The sequence below is a fragment of the Helianthus annuus genome, chromosome 12 (assembly GCF_002127325.2).
Source record: "Helianthus annuus cultivar XRQ/B chromosome 12, HanXRQr2.0-SUNRISE, whole genome shotgun sequence".
NCBI classification, from domain to species: domain Eukaryota; kingdom Viridiplantae; phylum Streptophyta; class Magnoliopsida; order Asterales; family Asteraceae; genus Helianthus; species Helianthus annuus.
The window spans coordinates 66,559,801-66,581,290 of NC_035444.2; the positions used below are offsets into that span (position 1 = coordinate 66,559,801).

At 37.4% G+C, this 21,490-nt stretch overlaps 2 protein-coding genes and 1 non-coding gene across 4 annotated transcripts; all 3 read left to right on the top strand.

The window, feature by feature from the left end:
• Positions 1 to 895: 895 nt before the first annotated feature.
• Positions 896 to 1,002, top strand: LOC118485225. Its single transcript, XR_004875530.1, has one exon. It is a non-coding gene; the product is annotated as a small nucleolar RNA R71 (small nucleolar RNA).
• A 15,340-nt stretch (positions 1,003 to 16,342) lies between these two features.
• Positions 16,343 to 20,901, top strand: LOC110895236 (cysteine-rich receptor-like protein kinase 40). 2 transcript variants are annotated; one of them, XM_022142513.2, is made up of 6 exons: positions 16,343 to 17,585; positions 17,775 to 17,938; positions 18,031 to 18,250; positions 18,687 to 18,924; positions 19,006 to 19,153; positions 19,585 to 20,901. In XM_022142513.2, exons 2-6 carry the CDS (start codon positions 17,930 to 17,932, stop codon positions 19,819 to 19,821), a joined length of 852 nt encoding a protein of 283 aa, XP_021998205.1. In that variant the 5' UTR covers positions 16,343 to 17,585; positions 17,775 to 17,929; the 3' UTR covers positions 19,822 to 20,901. The 2 variants fall into 2 exon arrangements, with proteins under 2 accessions (XP_021998205.1, XP_021998204.1); XM_022142512.2 differs by lacking the exons at positions 17,775 to 17,938; positions 18,031 to 18,250 and having other exon boundaries at positions 16,348 to 17,585.
• Positions 16,547 to 16,951, top strand: LOC110893047 (probable receptor-like protein kinase At5g38990). Its single transcript, XM_022140169.1, has one exon. It carries the CDS (start codon positions 16,547 to 16,549, stop codon positions 16,949 to 16,951), a length of 405 nt encoding a protein of 134 aa, XP_021995861.1.
• Positions 20,902 to 21,490: the final 589 nt, after the last annotated feature.

The window sequence follows — 21,490 nt, forward strand, 5'->3', positions numbered from 1 at the left end:
AGGAGCATTGGTGGGCTCTTGAAATAGAGGAGAAGCCTTATCTTGTTGGGGCGGTGTTGTGCTTTCCTCGGTTGGTGGCGCCGGAGCTTCCACGGGACCCACGGTACGGTTTCTTAATGTTATGAGATGAATTTGAGCTTTTGGGTTTGTTTCGGTATTACTTGGTAACGCGCCTTGTGGCCTCTCAGAGAAATTTTGAGCTAGTTGATTTATTTGTTTTTCAATGTTTTGTATACTAGCCTGTTGATTTCTAAAATTTGATTCCAATTGTTGAAACCGATCCGAGTTTTTCTTTTCAGTGTCGGAGATGAGGCGAGATATAGTATCTTCAAGCCTTTCTCGTCCACCTTGTTGTTGAGGGAAATTTTGTGACTCATTTCTTGGTTGTTGAAAGTTTGTTCGTTGATTTAGACTTTGTTGGTTACTACTATTGGCGGGTTCTCTCCAACCAAGGTTAGGGTGGTTACGCCATCCTTGGTTGTAGGTACCCGTTGGGGGACCCGACGGCCTAGGTCTATTATCAATGTAGTTTACCGACTCTGTTTGATCATCTGTTTCTTTTATACAACTCCAATTTTCATGTGGCCTACCACACCCTTCGCAAGCCATTACCGAGACCGTTTTTGTCATTTCTAGCTTTTTAATTTTTGAAGAAAGAGCCTCGATTTGGGCTTGTAAAGAAGTGCTTTCATCAACCTTATGGGTGCCCGGGGCAATAGATTTATTGCCTCAGGGAGTGTGCCACTGAAAATTGGTTTGAGCAATTTCCTCGATTTGATTGTATATCTCATGTGGGCGGCGATTACCTAAAAGTCCCCCGGAGCTAGAGTCAAGTGTTTGTCTCGTGTGTGGCAATAACCCATTATAGAAAGTGGACACTTGTTGCCATACCGCAAGACCATGATGGGGATACTTGCGCAATAGCTCCTTGAACTTTTCCCAAATTTCATAAAAGGATTCCCCATCCTCTTGTGAATATGTATTAATTTCAGTCATTAATTTAGCCATTTTAGCGGGAGGGAAATACTTATATAGAAATTTTTGGGCTAGTTCATCCCAGGTGTTTACCGAACCAACTGGGAGGGCGTTGAGCCAAGCTTTTGCTCGGTCTTTTAATGAAAATGGAAACATTCGGAGGCGGATGACATCATTTGATGCTCCATTGATCCGAAAGGTATCACATATTTCTAAGAAATTAGTAATATGTAGATGGGGATCCTCGTCCGCAAGCCCATGAAAGGTTGCGGAGTTTTGAAGCATTTGTATCAAATGTGGCCGAAGTTCGAAGTTGTTGGCTTCGACATTCGGTGCATTGATAGCGGCGCCGAGATAACCTACGGTGGGTCGTAGGTAATCCATGAGGGTACGTTGGTCCGCCATTGGAAGTGGGTCCCCCGAAACCTTCTCTTGGTTTTTAGCTTTAAGTCTTTTTCTGAGAAAGCGTTCGGGTTCTTCTAGAGGTTCTTTTATGTCTTTATTGGAATTGGAGCTCATACACTACGTAGAGGGTGGCGTCTGGTTCCAAATCCTACAATAAAAACAGAAAAGAATGTTGGTCAGAAAGTTTACCACGGCCCCGTGCTCACTGAACACGACCCGTGGTCGGAGATACAACGATTGTTTTCCGGATCCCTGTTACTGGAAAGTTGGACACGGCCCCGTGTTGCACCGACACGGCCCCGTGCTCAGCCCTCTGTAACTCGGAAAATAAAAACTGCCAATTATAATGCTGGGCACGGCCCGTGTCCGACCAGGCACGGCCCGTGTTGAGTTCTGCAGAAGCTGAAAAATTAAGAAAATCTAAAAAAAAAAAATAAAAAGAAAAAAAAATAAAAAAAATGATTAGGCCGTTGATTCCTAACTTTCTTAAAATCCTTGTGTCCCCGGCAACGACGCCAAAAACTTGATGTGCGTTAGGTGTAATACAATTTAGGTATATATTTTAAGCTCTTTTTACACTTTTTAGCCAAGTTTTAAATTTATAAAACACGATATTTACTAACACTAAACACACATATGGGCAAGTGCACCCATCGTGGACGTAGTATAGTGTTGGTAAGATACCGAGGTCGTCCAAGGACACAAGAGCTTTTAGTACTGGTTTATCTTCAATGTCTAACCAAATCAAAATGTTAGAAAAAGGTTTTAAACTAAGAAAATAAAACTAACTAAAATGCTGAAAAATAAAATAAAAATAAAAACAAATAGACAAGATGAATCACTTGGATCCGACTCGCGTGTAGTGTAACCTTTGATTATTTTCGCACTTTTGCACTTGTTTAAGAGATTATCTTAGTTATTGTAGTAGGCCCCTCTTTTGAAGGTGACGTTACCCTCAACCCAGTAGTTTGAGTCAGCAAGGATACAATCCTAAAGGGTCGGATTATTGAAAGATAATTAATTAAGTTATTAATGCATAATGTGGTAGGCCCCTCTTTTGAAGGCGACGTTACCCTCAGCTAAGTAGTCTGAGTCAGCTGGGATACAGTCCTAAGTAGCTGGGTTAAAGTTTTAATAGTAGTTTAACTTATCAGGGGATCAAAGAGTTTGGACCCCCGCCATCCAATACCTTTGGGAATTGAAGGAGGTCCTACTAAATTTGATCCAGGTCCTTTGCAGGATCTATACACTGAACAATGGCAAGACTCTTACCAAACTGTTCCCTTAACCCCCGACCAGGTAGCCAACATACCTCCATATAGACCGTGGAGATATGAATGGTGAAAATCTTTTATTTTATATAGACAGTAAAATAATGCCAAGACACCACAGACAAACGATAAGGAAGAATCACCTTCAACATAAGAAACTAGTAATTAAATTCATTAATACAAAACCAATTAAAAGGTGCAAAAGATTAAAAATAAAAAGTATTACACTAAACACTTGTCTTCACCAAGTGATGTAAGAGACTTAGGCAGACATGGCCTTTGATTGTCAAGAACTCTTACGATCAATCTTGGATCCCGAGACGACTCACACACTCTATGATGGATAATGGATGATCGTGGTGGATGATGGTGTAATGGTGGTGGTGGGTGAAGTGTGAGAGAGGTGGTGTGCCAAGGGATGAGTTGTAAGAGCTCCAAACACTCCTATTTATAGGCTGAACAGAAGCTCGGGCACGGCCCCGTGCCCGCTGGGCACGGCTCCGTGTCCATCTGACTCTCTCTCTTTATTAATTGTATTTCGCAATTACAATAAATGCACCTGCAGGAAGTTGACCACGCCCCCGTGTCCGCTGGGCACGGCCCCATGGTGGGCAGTAGAAGCTTCTATGGGTTTGTCTTTTCTGCTGGTACTTGGGCACGGCCCCGTGCTCACTGAGCACGGGGCGTGTTCATTCTTCTGTCTTCTTTGTTTTGCTTGGGAAGATGTTGTCGGGGGGTCGGGCATATCACTTTTGCTCCTTTTCTTGTATTTATGTTAGATTTTGCTGTCTTTTTGCTTCTTTTGTTATTTTGAGCTCATTTAATCCTGAAAATACAAAAGCAAGACAAAAGCATACTTTTTCCAACATTAGTACTAAAAAAGGGTTAGTTTTAAACCACAATTGATGTAATTTATATGTTGCATTTTGTGCACATCAACATTCAAATCTCGCTCGCTCATATATGTGAGCGTATCTCTCTCTCAAATGCATCTTTCTCGTGATTCAGACGCTAATCTCCGATTACACTTCTTTGTTCGAATGTTTGTTGATTATGTTTACATGTTATCGTTCCAGTATCATTGTTCCAACATCGTAGTTTCATTGAAGCTTCCCATCACACATCAACCTTTCAATATCGATGTTGCAGTATCTTTGTTGCAACATCGTGAAAAGTTGCGTTGTTCGATTTTCGTTAAATCGAACGTCAGGTTTTCTTGCATCAGGTTTGTCATTGGGATTTCTTCATTTATAGAAAGTATGGATAGATTCGTGCAATATCGTGAAAACTCAGATGTGCTACAACAGTTGAGAAGAGACCTTTGCATTTTAGGTTTGTTTCTTAACTGTGTTGTCAGTAATATAGAGTGCGGTGATAGAGACGTGCAGTTGATGTGCACAAAATGCAACATATAAATTATATCAATTGTGGCATAAAACTAACCCTTTTTTAGTACTAATGTTGGAAAAAGTGTGTTTTTGTCTTCCTTTTGTATTTTTAGGATTAAATGAGCTCAAATGAACAAAAGAAGCAAAAGGCAGCTAAATCTAACATAAATACAAGAAAAGGAACAAACGTGGCATGCCCGACCTCCCAACAACATCTTCCCAAGCGAAACAAGAGAACAGAAGGCTGAACACGCCCCGTGCTCAGTGAGCACGGGGGCGTGCCCAAGTGTCAGCAGAAAAGACAAAGCTGTAGAAGCTTCTATCACCCACCACGGGGGCGTGCCCACTGGACACGGGGCCGTGGTCAACTCTAAGATTCGGAGAATCTAAGGAAATCTTGTTAGTACAGATACGCTTATGCACACGGGGTCGTGCCCAGCGGACACGGGGGTGTGGTCAACTAATGCAGACAAACTGCCGTTAATGAAGAAAGAGAAGGAGGATGGACACGGGGCCGTGCCCAATGGACACGGGGCCGTGCCCGAGCTACTGTTCAGGCTGTAAATAGGGGTGCTTGGCTCATTTGCAAACCATCCCTTGGCACACCACCTCTCTCACACTTCACCCACCACCCACCACCATCACAACACCATCATCCACCACCATCCTCCATTGTCCATCATAGAGTGTGTAAGTCGTCTCGGGTTCCAAGATTGATCGTAAGAGTTCTTGACAATCAAAGGCCATGTTTGCCTAAGTCTCTTACATCACTTGGTGAAGACAAGTGTTTAGTGTAATACTTTTTATTTTTAATCTTTTCGCACTTTTTATTTGGTAATGTATTAATGACTTTAATAACTAGTGTCTTATGTTGAAGGTGATTCTTCCTTATCGTTTGTCCGTGGTGTCTTGGCAATTATTTTATTGTCTATATAAAATAAAAGATTTTCACCATTCATATCTCCACGGTCTATATGGAGATATGTTGGCTACCTGGTCGGGGGTTTAGGGAACGGTTTGGTAAGAGTCTTGCCATTGCTCAGTGTATAGATCCTGCAAAGGACCTGGGTCAAATTTAGTAGGACCTCCTTCAATACCCACATGTATTGGATGGCGGGGGTCCAAACTCTTTGATCCCCTCATATGTAAGCTACTATTAAAACTTTAACCCGGCTACTTAGGACTGTATCCCTGCTGACTCAGACTACTTAGCCGAGGGTAACGTCACCTTCAAAAGAGGGGCCTACCATATTATGCATTAATAACTTAATTAATTATCTTTCAATAATCCGACCCTTTAGGATTGTATCCTTGCTGACTCAAACTACTGGGTTGAGGGTAACGTCACCTTCAAAAGAGGGGCCTACTACAATAACTAAGATAATCTCTTAAAAAGTGCAAAAGTGCGGAAATAATCAAAGGTTACTTTTGAGGGTAACGTCACCTTCAAAAGAGGGGCCTACATTACACACGAGTCGGATCCAAGTAATTCATCTTGTCTATTTGTTTTTATTTTTATTTTATTTTTCAGCATTTTAGTTAGTTTTATTTTTCTAGTTTAAAAACCTTTTTCTAACTTTTGATTTGATTAGACGTTGAGGATAAACCGGTACTAAAAGCACTTGTGTCCTTGGACGACCTCGGTATCTTACCAACACTATACTACGTCCACGATGGGTGCACTTGCCCATATGTGTGTTTAGTGTTAGTAAATATCGTGTTTTATAAATTTAAAACTTGGCTAAAAAGTGTAAAAAGGCTTAAAAATATACACCTAAAATATATTACACTTCACGCACATCAGCAGTTCATGGCGATGCTGAAGGACATACATCCAGAGGTTTAGTAATCGATGGAGTTGAAACTTAAGTTTCTTAATTCTTGCTGTTATTCTTAGATTTGAACTTTAATATTGTTAAGTATGTCATGTAATTATTGGACTTTCAGTTTTAAGGTCATGTATAAATGAATAAATTTAATTTTATGAATCTATGTTGTATTTTATTTTTATTTTTTATTTAGTGTTTGAGAATCATTTAGATTATGTTGATGTTGAATTGTATCTGAACATCTGTTTGGTAAGTTAACAGAGGTTTAAGAGTGTCAATGAGTCCTCTCAAATGAATAGACGGATACTTGCTTCCTCTCAAAGGGTTATGTTGTGGTTATAACAGCTGATCATGCTAAGGACTGTTATAATTAACCACTGCTCCTTATAAAGACTGATGTTCTTAAAGACTGTTGAGGCCGAACCACTGTTGAAGACAAAGCCATGTTAAAGACAAGCACTTATGTACGTAAAGCCTGATCAACGAAAGGAAAACCACTGCTCAGTAGCAGCAGTGCTTCAGCATCTACAGCGGATTCAACTTTAGTATTTATGTATCAATGTTTCTTTTGTAACAGTGTTTAGTGTAGCAGTGGTTCGCTATATTTTATCTCTCGAGACAAACCCTATACAAACTCAAAGAAAAACAACTGCCCAACAACAACAGTGGTTCAGCATCAACAACAGATATTCTATCTTTGTTTATGTTAACAGTATTTATATGTAACAGTATTTATCACATCAGTGTTTTATACTATGTTAGATTGTTAGATTTCGTATCACTGAGATGTTTATACGTAACGGTATTTATCACATCACCCCACTGCTCCTTATAAAGACTGATCTACTTAAAGACTGATGAGGGCGATCCACTGTTGAGGACAAAGCCCTGTTAAAGACAAGCACTTACGTACCTAAAGGCTGATCAACGAAAGGAAAGCCACTGCTCAGTAGCAGCAGTGCTTCAGGCTATAAGCATTATAAGCATTAAAATAGTTAAAATGAAATTTTTTCATGAATTATGAGCATTAAAATGTTTTCAGGCTATCCGCTGATAACTTAAAGTCTCCCACCGTCTTCAATGTAATCATTGCAACCACTGATATTATTCCATCAGTGGCTTCATAAAACAACTGTGTTGCATTACTCATCAGGGGTTGGCTCGTGGACAGTTCATAGCCGTCAGATCTTTTGTAACCGCTGCCACGTCAGCATTCACTTTTTCCCCTATAAAACCCTGATCAAAACCCCCAAACAGGGTTTTAACTGTCGAATCGAATTCAAAATTCCTTTTTGAAAGCAGTTATCCTCCATTTCTCTCAAAATTCCTCATCGTCCTGCTTCCTCAAATGGCAAAATCACAATCTTCATCAGTTAAAAGGAAATCCAGTCAAAAGGCCATAGAAATTCGATACAAAGCTCCCCATAACTACTTGGGTCTGTTGACAAAACCAAGTAACACTGAAACGTTCAATTCCGTCATAGATGCCCTTTCGTCTTCAAAGTACAAAACTTTGTTGACTTCTGATGCTCCGATTTACTTGGCAACCCAGAGGGAATTTTGGAAAAATGCAAAACTTGAATCTCAAGATGAAACACCCATAGCCATCAATTCCTCGATAAAGGGTGTTGATGTTAAAATCACACCACAAACCATCTCTGAAGTGTTTGAACTCAATGATCTTCAAGGTAAAACTTCTTTCCCTAAAATAGAGTATCAAACAGATTTTTTAGAAAGAGGGTATGCAAAGCAAATGAAAAAAGACACTTTGCAAAAAGGCAGTTTTCCCCCTGCCCCAAGGTTTTTGTTTCATACCCTCTTAATGTGTGTTTCTAATAAGACAACTGCTTTCAATGAAATTCCATTAAAGATCCAATACCTGGCATATGCTATCTTGCATGGGGAAAACTTGAACTATTCACAGGAGATCTTTGATGACTTGGTAAAAAATGTTAATAGCAAATCATTTTTACTATTTTCAAGGTTCCTAAGCTTTTAATTTCAAAAGAAATTTGGAAAGGATGATGCTCATGTACTCATCCAAGGTGAACCTTTTCAAATAAATGGCCTTACACCTGAAACATTTACAAGGCTATCAAAAGTGTCCAAAACAAAAGCAGAGGCTCCTGAGCAGACTTTAGCAGCTACCACTGATCCTCAGGCACCTGCTGCTGAGCCCACTGCTCAAGGTGATGACAGCAGCAAAACAACTGCTGTGAAACCCACACCTAAATCCACCAAAGGACCAAGACAAAAGAAAACACAAAAGCCCCTCAAACCTAAAACAAAGGCAACTCTGGAAGATGAGATCCCGGAGCAACTGCCAGTGAAAACACAAAAGTCACCAGAAACCACTACTGCTGCTTCCTCACAGCAGATGGTAGAAATATCTCAACCTGAGCCTCAAACTCCTCCTGCTTCTTTTCAAAAAGAACAGGTTGTAAGAATAGGGACATCAAATTATGTTGCTCTGGACTCACTTGAATCCATCATCCCCAGCCCACTGCCCGAGGCAAATTCTCTTTCCACTCCCATACTCACTGCCACAATTCCACCACAAACAAAACTTTTGTTGGATGCACTTGATATAACTCAGATAGAAATCAGTTCCTCTCAACCATCTATCACTGAGAGCATCCCACAGAAAGTGACTGAGTCTGAGCTCCCTATCATTGCTAACCCACTAATAACACCTGAGGAAGTTACACTGCAGGATGTACAAGTACTTCCTGTCAGTAGTTCAAGTGAAGCAGCTACTACAAATGTTAAACCCATTAGTTTACACTTGGACAGTAGTTTCATTAATCAGACTTCCTTGAAGGTAATTTCTTCTATGGGAAACACTGGTGTGTATCCTGTATTGACTGGTGAGCTTAGATTGGTAACCTCTGCTTAGGAAAGAAGTCCCCAGTTCCAAGAAAAAAGGGCAACAGGGGATGACTTTTGGGAAAGTCTCCCTCAGTCAACCACTGTTACAACCACCTCTGGTGGGAAATCAGATGATCCCATTAAATTGGGTGATGGTTTAATTTACCGAGAATTGACGGAGAGGGTTAACAAACTGGATACATCTGTTGCAGAAATTAAAACCATACTGCAACAGTTGTTACAAATACAACAGGCACCACCTGCTCCCACTGACCTTTGGGCATTATTTCAACCTCTGCTTCACCAACAAAGTGCAAATGCTGATCAGCAACATGAAATTCAGCTTCAAAAGATCAGAAATATCATGGAAGCCAGGTTCAAAGACACCCAGGCAGATATAAAAGCCATGAAGGCTCACTTGCTGAACACCACTGGCACTGCTCCTCCCTCTATCATCTTTGTGGACAACCCACCACCAAATGATGCCAAAAAGGCGGAGAAAATGAGGCAATTGAAGAAAAAGGGATATGTAGATGGTCTGTACATTGCACCAGATAATTCAAGTATGCTTGCACACATCCCTTTGCCAGATGGTTCCAAAAAGGTTGATGTAACCTTAAATGCCATTGCTGATGCAAAAGCAAGGGTGAAAAAGGATATGGAGGCAAAGGATAAAGGAAGGTTTGAACAGGAGAAGAGAGTTTTTATGGAGATGAATAAGCAGGGTATTTCTGAGCCAAAGGATCAAGAAAATCCTCAGCCTATAAGAAAGTCTACTAGAAAAGTCATACAACCCAAAACCACACCTCCCAAATCCACAAAACAAACTCCTAAACCTTCCAAAAGCTCCACACATCAATCTTCCAAACCAATAGATGTTAAAACACCTTTTGTATCAACAGTTGTTGCTACTTCAGTGGTTTCAACATCTGTTATCCAAACAACTGCCACCACTACCACTTCAACACACACTACATCCACTGCCTTATCACCATTACCAAAAATCACTTCACCACCACCAATACCACATGCCAAAAGGCAGAAGACAACAGTTGACACATCATCTGTGGTTGAAACACCAGTTGTTTCAACAGCTGTTTGTCACACACACACCATCACTACTCAAACACCACAAACAAAACCATCATCACAAAAGTCACCACCTGCCTTAAAGCAAAAGACAACTGTTGATACATCAACAGTTGTAGTGACAACAGTGGTTGAGACATCAGCTGTTTCGACAACTGTTTGTCAATTATCTACCACTTCTAACAATCCTTCCCAAGCCATAATTCTTTTTGCTCCAAAACCTCAAACAGAAACACCTCCTCCTAAAAATGTGTATACTATAAGAAAAAAGTTTCAAGTGCATGATTATGACATACCAACACCTGATCCTGTTTCATCTGTACCTTACAAAATAACCAAACCTGAATCTTTCATTGCTACAAAATTGGTCAATCCAATCAAAGATCCAATAGCTCTTCAAGGATATGACTCTGCAGATACTACCCCAAGCTGCCAGTTATCCACTGGAACTCCATGCAGTAAAGAATGAAATGAGGCAGTTCTACACAGTGGATGATCCTTCAAAAAGGAAATTCCCTTCTCTGCTTGGTTTTAGAAATCCAAAAAACATGGATGGATATCTAAAACTAAAAGCTAGACAAGCTGAAATAAGAGCTAGGCTTGAATGCCAAGGAGAAAATGACAATGTGGTTTCAAGTCATTATCAGTTTTTACTCACTAAAGTAAAGCTCATGGAAGACTATGCTAGAGATTTGAGTAAAGAAATGTCAAATTTACCACCAGAACCTAGCCTGCAAAAAGATCTGAGAAAAGACTTTCTGGCACTAATCATGAGTGAAAAGTTCTACCCTGCCAAGGAAGAACAATTCCAAGATTGGCCACTTGTTGGTCTCAAGACAGAACTCAATAGAATTGAAAGAGTAAAAAGAGATCCAAGCATGAAAAGGTCAGCACCAAACTGGCGTAAATACAAAAAGGCTATTGATGATCTTACCTTGGAGTATAAAAGAAAGAAACAAGAGTTGGTTGATGCAAAGGTTGGAACTGCCAAGGCTATAGCAAAATGGACAAAGCAGTACACTGATGAAGCTTATGAAAGGCTGAGAAAAAGGAGAGAAACAGATCCTAGCCTTCCAAAGAAGCTTGATTACAAAACTATTGACATGTCAAAGAAGCAGGTCCACAATTCTGTACCACTGTTCACATCATCAGATACCTCTGTCATTATGTTAAACCAAAGAAAGAGGCAAAAGCTGACTGATGCAGTAGAGAAAGAGCAAGAAGCTGTATATTTTAAAGAGGCTATTAAGAGAATGGCATTTGAAGAAGACAGCTCAGCAAAGCTTCAACATACATTGGAATCCAAGCACTGATTAAGCATAAAAATTGAAGCTCAAACTACTGATGGGATCCAAGCATTGTTGAAGATCAAAGCATTGTCCATTCAAGGTCTGATCACCCTTTGAAGATAGCACTGATGCTCAACATCAGTGCTTAGATTACAACAGTGGAATGAAGAATCAGTGTTTATGTATCAGTAGTTTGAATATAATCAGTGTCTGTAGTGTCTGTTGTTATAGATTCAGTGTTTATGTTCAACATCTGATTTACTTTTGGTCAACATCTGTTTGAATTTTGGTCAACATCTTATTTTGTAAAGAAGTACAAAAACAAACATTTTTACAAAATCCCAAATCAACCTAACATGTAAGTGCATTGAAGTAAAAGTGGAAATGATATTATTCATGTGGTCCTGTTGTGCTTGTGTTTGACCTCTAATATGCGTTCATGATCTAATCCGGTGATTTGAAGACAATTTTTGTTGAATCTAATGAGATGGTTGATGTAATGTGGTCGTATTAGTAACAAATAGTAATTAATATAACTAAGTTTCCCGAGCCCGGGAAGCAATCCCGGGTAAAAACCTAGTATTATATATATATATATGAAGAAAACATGAATGTTTTATCTATACGATTTTAGGGATATACAAATGAAAAGGTTCTTAAACTTTAGTTATATAAAATTAAAGATAGATCTTAGTTACGATTCATTCTAAAGCTCAGAATTTCTAATATTAAAAAGTCATATAAGACTACATGCTTTACCAAATATTGAAGGACAATGAGTTTTCGATTCTTTTTATTGTTGAAGATATTTTTATTACAAACTAAATATTATTTATAAAACTTCTAAATAACATTTACAACTTTAATAAAAAAAATATTTGATAACGTTTTCATGTGTGTGGTACACCCATTCATGAAAAAAGATAATCAACATATGCTTTAGAATGTAAAAATAAAAATATATTTGGATCCTCTAATTAAATTGTTTTCATTCTCTCACTTACTTTATTAGAGAGTGACAATGTATTATAAAGTATGGAGTAAGAAATGTTGATTAACTATTTTACCTTTTTAAAATAGTTTCACAATATGAGTTTGTAACCTAGTGTGAACTGCGTGAACTAATTTGGGCCCTTGATTTTTATGATCTTGAGATTAAAGTGAGTGGCATGATGATAATTATTTGGTTAATTTTTTCCATTTAATTAAATACAAAAAGGGTATATGTGTAATTTCAATATTAAATTGATTGCATAAATCTCTCACAAATCAAGTAATCAATTATCCTCTTAAATTGATTACATAAATCTCTCACAAATCAAATCAAGGATTAGGAAAGATGTAACTTAATTTAATTATTAAAATAATTATTTGTTTAAATGCGATGTACACATGTGTATTCTGATTTTGCCCTCTTTTTAATGTGATGCACACATGTGTATATCGTCTGTTTTTGTGACATCTAAGAATTTTTTTTTTGTATTGAATATTGATGTACACCTGTGAATTACTGTACACATATGTACGATGCTGAGTACACATGTGTACTGTTCTATTTATATCCAAGTACACATGTGGATACCGTTGAAATATGAAGGTTATGTGGATGTTAAAAATCAAAATTTGAATTCTGGTGATGAAATCTGAAATAAAAATTAAAATTTAAATCTGGTGATTTGTTGTATGTTTTGATAATTATCTTATTAATAAATAAGCATAATGTGGATAATGAATTTAAATTAGGAAAGATGTAACTTAATTCAATTATTAAAATAATGATTTGAATCTAAATTTTTATATAATTCCAATCCTACCCTTAACAACTAAATAGGAAATCAAGGGTCCATATCTGTTCACGCAGTTCACTATTGGGAGGTTGTTCATGCTCGAACCCTACCCTATATATATATATATATATATATATATATATACCTATATAGGATTAGGTTCAAAAGTGAACACTAGTGTAGCTTGCGAACTGAGTGAACTAATCCTGGCCATACACGTGTGTAGATCAATGGCCAGGATTTGATGTTGAAATACACTAGTGTATTTTACGATTTGATGATGAGATCCTGGCCATACACGTGTGTAGATCAATGGCAAGGATTTGTTCACTCAGTTCGCAAATACACTAGTGTTCACTCTAGAACCCCACCCTATATATATATATATATATACACACACACACAGACACACACATATACTAGCCGCACAGGCCCCTAAGAGCTCTCGATTTCTCATGGATGACCCTAGGTGAAAGAAAATTTCAAGGGTTCGTTTTTACTAGCGGCACAAGGCTTTTTTTGGGCATGAATTATCATCGACAAGTCTAGGTAAAAGTTTTTTAGGATACCTATGAATTTTTCTTCTAAATCCGTCATTAAACAATAAGTAGATGCTTATGTTTTCTTTCCAGCATCCCAATTTTGTTATGGTGTATATGTGCATGACGTTTGGTGAACTATACCATTAATTTTAACAAAACTAGGTTTAAAGAAGTTCTCCGCATTGCGGTGAATTTCTTTTGTTATTTAGTATGTGTTTACATGTGTTTTAGAAATCATTACGAGCACGTTGCGAATGGAACTGCTAACAAGAATAAAAAGAAAATGTAGAAAAAAAACACTAAAAGATAACCGAAAGAAAATCAACCAAAAAAGTTGTTTGGTAACAATGTTGTTCGTATGAAACCCGTGGTCAGAGATGACCAAATGGTTCTGGGTATCGGTACCAAATTTTCCGAACCGAAAGATCTTAACTACCAATTCGGTACCGACTTTTGGAGTTCCTGGTACCGGTTCACTACCGTTTTTTACCTTCATATACCGGTACCGTAACCGGTATTTTCAGTATCAGTATCGATTCTGTATCGGTTGGAACCGAGCTCATCCCTGCCCCTGAAACTATAAAAAGGAAAAATTAAAAGTTGAAGAAAATCAACAAAAAAAAGTTGTACGATACCGTTGTTGTTCGTACGGTACCCGTGATCAGGGATGAGCAAATGGTACCGGCTAGCAGCACTGGATTTCCCGAACCAAAAGATTTCCAATATCAATTCGACATGAACTTTTGGTGTTTTCTGTATTAGTGTCGGGTTTTACCTTTTATTTACCGATACCGAACAGAACTGTACCAGTATTTTCGATATTAGTACTGGCTAGAAACCGATTGACACCAAGCTTATCCCAACCCGTGATACTAAAAAAATGATTAATGTTAAAAAGTAAAGAAAATAACTATTATTATAAAATTAAAATAACAAAAGTATTAAGAAAACTATATATTATTATAATATTAAAAGTACTATCAATTAGCTTCTATTTTTAATATATATATATATATATATATATATAGTAAAAGTATATCGTACATTACGGCTTAACGTACTTCACGTACAACAACGTCCGTGATTTGTTCTATAACATGCGTGATTAATGTTTTCAATATGCGTGATTATTGTGTTTCAACATGCGTGATTTTGGATTTTTGAGTTATAACGTGCGTGATTTTAAAATGAACGTGCGTAATTACCTGTCGTACGTGATGTACGTTAAGCCGTAATGTACGTTAACCTTCCTATACATGTATAATTTCACATTTGAGAATTAAGAGTTTTTTTCCCAATGGTGTTAGTGGAAAAAATATTTATCAAAATAGTGTTGTTGAAAAAGTATTTATCAAAATAGTGTTTTTAAAAATTTATTTGCTTCTCACTCCTAATCTTATTGGATAAATCTAATATATTAAATAACTAATGATTATATCATGGTATTATGTCTTTCACCTAACTTTTTTTTTAAGAATCTTAAAAATAATCTATTCTTTTTTTATATAACCTATTTTGAAAAACAGAAAAACTACATGTGATTCTAATAAGCGTAGGTATACCCTCGTAATTATGTTTTTAATTAAAAAAACTGAAAGGTTTACTCGGATGTGTATACGGTTTGTTGTTAATTGTTATAACGAGGTTGTTTCCCCCGCACATTGCGGCGGTACGTTATCATGGGCATTCGATCAATATCGGTTAGGTTCGTTGTAGCATTGGTACGATACATGCACTCGGTATAGAAATTAACACATATTTTACGGTTATGCACTCGGTATAGAAATTAACACATATTTTACGGTTAGGTTCGCTATAGTATTGGTACGATACATGCACTCGGTATAGAAATTAACACATATTTTACATCGACCAAAAACGAAAAAAACGAACATCGGTACCGACAATGATGTTGTCCTAGCGGTATCGACCAGTTCAGATCGTCATGGTACTGGTAATGATATTGGTTTATCTTCGCAGATAGAGTTGTATAATGAAAATTATCGAAACCAGAAACCATAAAAATGAATACAAGTACATGTACCAATGTTGTTCGGTCGGACACGTCAGTTATCGAAAGCAAAAAGGGTAAAGATAAGTACCGGTACAGATACCGATGTTGTTCGGTCGGTTTCGATTTGGTTGACTACGATAGCGACACAAAATTCATTAACAAACAAAAACCATAGAAATGAGTACATATACCAATGTTGTTCGGTACGGCATAGTGTCATTTTATCAAAAATGAAAAACATTATAAATAAATAGTGGACCGATACATATATTATTCGGTCGGTTTCAGTTCTTATTTGGTATGATAGCGGCACAATATCCATTTTCAATAACATTTATATTGCAATGTTGAAAAATACAATCGGTTTCGGTTCGGTTTAGTGCTATAGCGACACAACAAACGTTTTGAATAAATTTATAACGTAATGTTGAAAAAACAAACATAAAACATAAATTATTAGAAAAATAATAAAAATAGATTATAAATAAAATATTATTAAAAAAAATTAAAACAATTATTTAATAAATCAAACTCACTGTTCATGAAGACTCTAGTTTAATATGTATAATTCTAACATTCATCTTAGTTTCCAAGAAAGCGTGTTGCATTTTCCTACTACCTACCAATATGGGACCATTTAATGAATAACCTACTTTAGCTTTTCATCCGATGAGGGTGTCGGCAGCACTATGCGGGGATGGCTGCGGTGACCCAAGTCCCCGAGCGTGAACACCGCCGCCATCACCGCGGGGAGGTGGATCGGGGAGGGGTTACCGCATGAAGGAGGGAGGGAGATGGTGGGCCACCCTCTTTTCAACCAATCAAAACATTTTTTTTTCTTTTTGAATAAAAAAAGCAAGTCCCCTAAGAGGGGAGTGCCGCCATCAAATTGAGGGTGTGAGGGGAGTTTAAGAGGGGAGTTGACGTGGCATAACCTGATTGGGTGTGCGTAAGAGAGGGGACTCCCCTAAGAGGGGAGTGCCCCTCTCACCCTGACCCCCGTTGTATGTACATCTGATGATCAACAACTGTGACCATATATTTTGAGATGATATATCTAGGCACTCTTCGTAAATCATTTCAGTAAGCATGTCGTTTCAGACTGGCCAAGAAGCTCAATCGTCCCAATCTTTAGACTGTCTACCACAGTGTCGTCAGCTTACGCTTTTCGAAATTCTAGCAGCAACCAATAACTTTGATGAGTCATCGGTGGTCGGACATGGTGGTTTTGGCAAAGTTTACAGAGGAACCATCACTAATGGAGAAAGTATTTTGGATGTTGCCATAAAGCGCCTGGAGTCAACTTCTGATCAAGGAGCTGCGGAGTTTTGGGCTGAAGTTGAATTGCTTTCGAAGTTAAGGCACTCTAACTTGGTATCTTTACTTGGCTACTGCAGTCTTGGGAAGGAGATGATCCTTGTTTACGAGTATATGCCCAATGGAACTTTTTCAGATCATCTCCATAAATGTCGATTTCCTCTAACATGGGTGTGAAGACTCAAAATATCCATAGGGGCTGCTCGTGGGCTAGAGTACCTTCACACTGATGTGGGTATTAGGCAAGGAGTTGTACATCGCGATGTAAAGAGCTCGAATATATTGTTAGATCATAGTTGGTCATCAAAAGTTTCAGACTTTGGGTTATCCAAAATAGTTCCAACAAATCAGCCTTCTACTTATGTCAACACGTTGGTGAAAGGTACATTTGGATATCTAGATCCAAATTACTTTCAAACCGGCAGGCTGACCCGAAAATCTGATGTTTATGCCTTTGGGGTGATACTATTTGAACTCTTATGTGGGAGAAAAGCATTAGATACAAGTTTTGATGAGGAGCAAATGGGTTTGGCAACATGGGCTCAAGACTCCATTAAAGAAGGTAGGCTAAAGCAAATTGTGGATTCTGATTTAAGGGGGAGAATATCGTTTAAATGTGTTAAGGAGTTTGCACAGCTAGCCAGCCGGTGTTTGCATAGTAACCCAAAGAAACGACCAACAATGAGCGAGGTTGTGGTGGGCCTTGAGTTGATTTTAGCCATACACGAGAAAACCAACAACCCATTGGACAGAAAAATATTTGGTTTAAGGTTACCTGCTTTTGGCTTTCCATCTATTCATGAAAACTCAGGTATGAAGTTCCTTTATTTTGTCACATTACATATGTAATTGCCTTTTTCGTGTGGAATGATATTATCTAAAAGCAACACAAACTATAACATATGCTTAGCTACAGCCTACAAGTAATATTGTCTGATTCTATTATCTTAACTTTTCTCTGATGTATCCACTTCTAACAAGTTATTTGTTGAACTTTTAGTTGTAGGTATAAGTTTAACATCCATTGAGTCGTACCTTTATACTATTGGAGGTGAAAACCATATATTACGCCGGTTTGATTTTGAAACTATCAATGTTGCAACTGAAAACTTCTCTAGATCTAATTTGCTTTGAAAAGGCTTTTATGGAATTGCCATGTACAAGGTATCCATATGATCACATATATCAGTAGATTGGATCTGGGTTTGCCCTTAATTTACTTTGCTGGAATGTTAACTTGATTTTTCTTAATTAAGGGAAAACTGCAAAATGGCCAAGATATAGCAACTGTTGGGATGCCTTATTCTGATAGACTATTAGAATTTTGTATGAATCAAGTGTCTATACTTGTAAAAATTGAACATCCGAATTTGGCTCAGTTGCTTGGATGGTGCATTGAAGGAACAAACGTCTACCTTCTCTATGATATCTCACAAAATTATTACACAACTCTGGGACATCTGTTATATTTATCTGGTAAAACTTCAATTTGAATTGTACTCATGATGGAGTTCAAGAACGATTTTTTTACACCTAGGTGTTACAGAAAAAATGATGAGTGTTTCTAGGAGGTTTTTGAAAGTGTGCTGACTCTAAAAAAACTGACACCAAATATTCATTTGCAAGCGAACTCCTTGAATATGTTGACATGGCAAAACTCAACGAATGAGTCTGCTTCTTTCACTAGCGAACTTCTAAGAAACCAGAAATAGTTCAAAAATCTCCGAGAAGCGCTTATGATCCTTCCAGACCACCTAGAAATAATAAAGAATTGTTCAAGAACAAGCAAATGGCTTTATGTTAACCTTATTTTATTTTTAAGTTAAACTAACTATGATTCTTCTCTTAAGATTATATTAAACTTGATGGACTAAATCGAGTCAAACAAGTGTTCTGTGATTCCTCTTTGTAGATCACAACGGTGCTCCCTTCAACTGGGATGAGCGGTACCGAATATTACTAGGTGTTGCCCGGGCACTTCTTTACCTTCATAAGCATGCTCCAATTAGGGTCATACATTGTGATGTCCAACCTTGGAACATTCTGTTAGATGAAGGCTTGGAACCGGAACTACATGGTTTTTACTATGCAGTGTCTGCACCAAACAACGAGACCGATTGCATTGAAATGAACTCGATTCGTGGGACCAGGTAAGCACATACCATCTCTAGTGAAGTTAAGTAACCATCAACTACGAGTGATGTTTAAAACCTTCATTTTATATGTGACAGCGGATATATCGCACCAGAATTTCTAACGCATGTTCATTTGTCAACTAAGGCTGATGTCTTTAGTTTCGGCGTGTTAGTTTTGGAAACTATAGCAGGGCGTAAACCAGCTTCCTACATAGACGATTCCAAGGAGAGTTTTACTCAGTATGTAAGTATGATTAGATTGGATCATAATAGACTTGTGCTTGAGTAAGTTATCTTCCAATCAATAGATGATATCCTACTTCTTCAAATCAGAAGCCAGTACGTTCTAAACAAATAATTAAGTGACATGGATTTTAATTTCAATCTATGGATTTTCACTGAATTTAAACAAAAATATTTTGACTACATTTTTGCATTATTTGACTTCTTAAATTGGAAAACTCAACAAAGAGGTTATTGGGCTTTACTTTTTAACAGAAAAGTTATCTATTAATTTCTTTAGCTTTTATTATATTAACAAAAAGAAGTTCCTATCTTTATGAATATAAGGCGCCAAACTTTAAAAAATGACCTTTTTGTTAAGACATACCATTGTATTTTAGTGGAATTGTGGGACTATGGCTACTGATATGTTTGTTGAACTAATTAACGTAGATATGGAGAAATTGGGTGGAAGGAACATATTCAAATATAATTGATACCAGACTTTCTGTTGATTCAAGATCCATCGCAAGATTTATCCATATGGGGTTGTGGTGCATTCAAAGAGAAGCTACAGATAGGCCAACAATGGAGGAGGTTGTTGGCATATTTCTTGGCAGCTCATCTATCTATCTCCCTATCCTGACACGACCAAATAGCATCTTGTTCAAAAATTATTCTGATGGCTGATGAGTTTTATAGAACTTGACCCTTTGGTAGCATGATTCTAAGACCATCCAGAATCCAGAGTAAGGAGACTTAAAAGCACTCAAAAAAAGTGTCAAGTCAGCTCTCATATTAAAAAAAAAAAAACACTCATTCTTGAAAAACACCTAAAACCCACCCAATAATAAAACTTATGAGTTAATTGCCCAGATAGTCTATGTGGTTTCGCGTTTTTTCACGTTTAGTCCCTGTCTTTTGGAAATAGCAGTTATGCTCCCTATGGTTTGTTATTTTGTTACTCGGATAGTTCCCTGAGTAAATGTCAGTTAGTTTGGTCAGTTAAGTTGGTGTGAAATTACTAAATTATCCTTACTAAACATAAAAATCTGATTTATTATTTAAAAGATCTATATAACCATCAGTTTCTCTCTTTCTCTCTCTCTCTCTCTCACAACAACCATCATCAATCATCATCTTCAAACAACAACCTTCATCCAATCTCTAACCCCTAGCCACCCTTACACCTTTAGATTCTAGAGAGAGAAAAATTCCAGAGAGAGAGAGAAAGCCGCGAGATGATGTTGGTGGTGGTTGTTCTTGAATCTGAGCAAAGGGGTGGCGGCGCAGCTAGGGGCGATAGAGTTAGGGGCGGGGCAGCGGTGTTTATGGTGGTAACAACGGTGTTAGGGTGGTGGATGAGTTGATGTAGGCGGTTTTCTTGAATATGAGATTTAGGTGAGTTGGTGTTTGGTGGTGTTCTTGAATCAGAGATTTAGGTGAGTTGATGTTTGGTGTTGTTCTTGAATCTGAGATTTACATTGAAGTTGGATGAGATGATGTTGCTGGATGAGATGATTTAGGTTGATTTAAGTTCTTCAATTTTTGGTGGTTGTATAAATCTGAAACAAATGATTAGATGATGTTGGTGGTGGTTATGAAGATGGAATTTGAAGATGGTGTTTAAGTTCGAATTTATTCCAGAATTTATTTTCTTTATTTTGAAGATCTTATGTTGATATTTTCAATTGCAGATGTTCATTGTTTGAAGATGTTCATATTGTTCATTTGAAGATGTTAATATTTTTTTCAAGATGTTGATGTTCACATTGACATATCATCACCTTTTTGTTTTTAACCACTTGTTGCTCTCTCTACACAATCACTTAATAATTAAAAATAACAGTGGTCCCCGCCCAATTTGTTTTTTTCTTGTTCTTGGCCAAGAATTTCAACCCAAAAACAAGTTCCACAATAGTAAAATCCGATGATGTAGTGTTTATGGAGGCTAAAATCAAGAAAAATATCTTATTGTGGATACTCTAAGTACTAAGAACTGGGACGTATAAAATATTAAAAAAATTGTTGTCCAATTTCTAATCCTAACAACTATTCACGAATGTTGTTAACAAACTTTGGTTTTCAATTGATATCGGTATAGTATTGGCACGGTACCAACACTTGTTATCACAAGTGAAAGATAAAACCCAAAAGATATAGTCGTGATATCTTCAAAAGGATATTGACACATGTTTTACCTCAATCGAAAAACACAAAAACAACTATTAATAACAGTGTAATGATGTGCAAATGGTGGTTCGGTTTGATTATTACCTTTAATTTTTTAACCATATCCGTAATCGCTAGCTTCTGTTATGGAATTTCCTTAATCATAACTGAAGTTCGACTTAGTTAA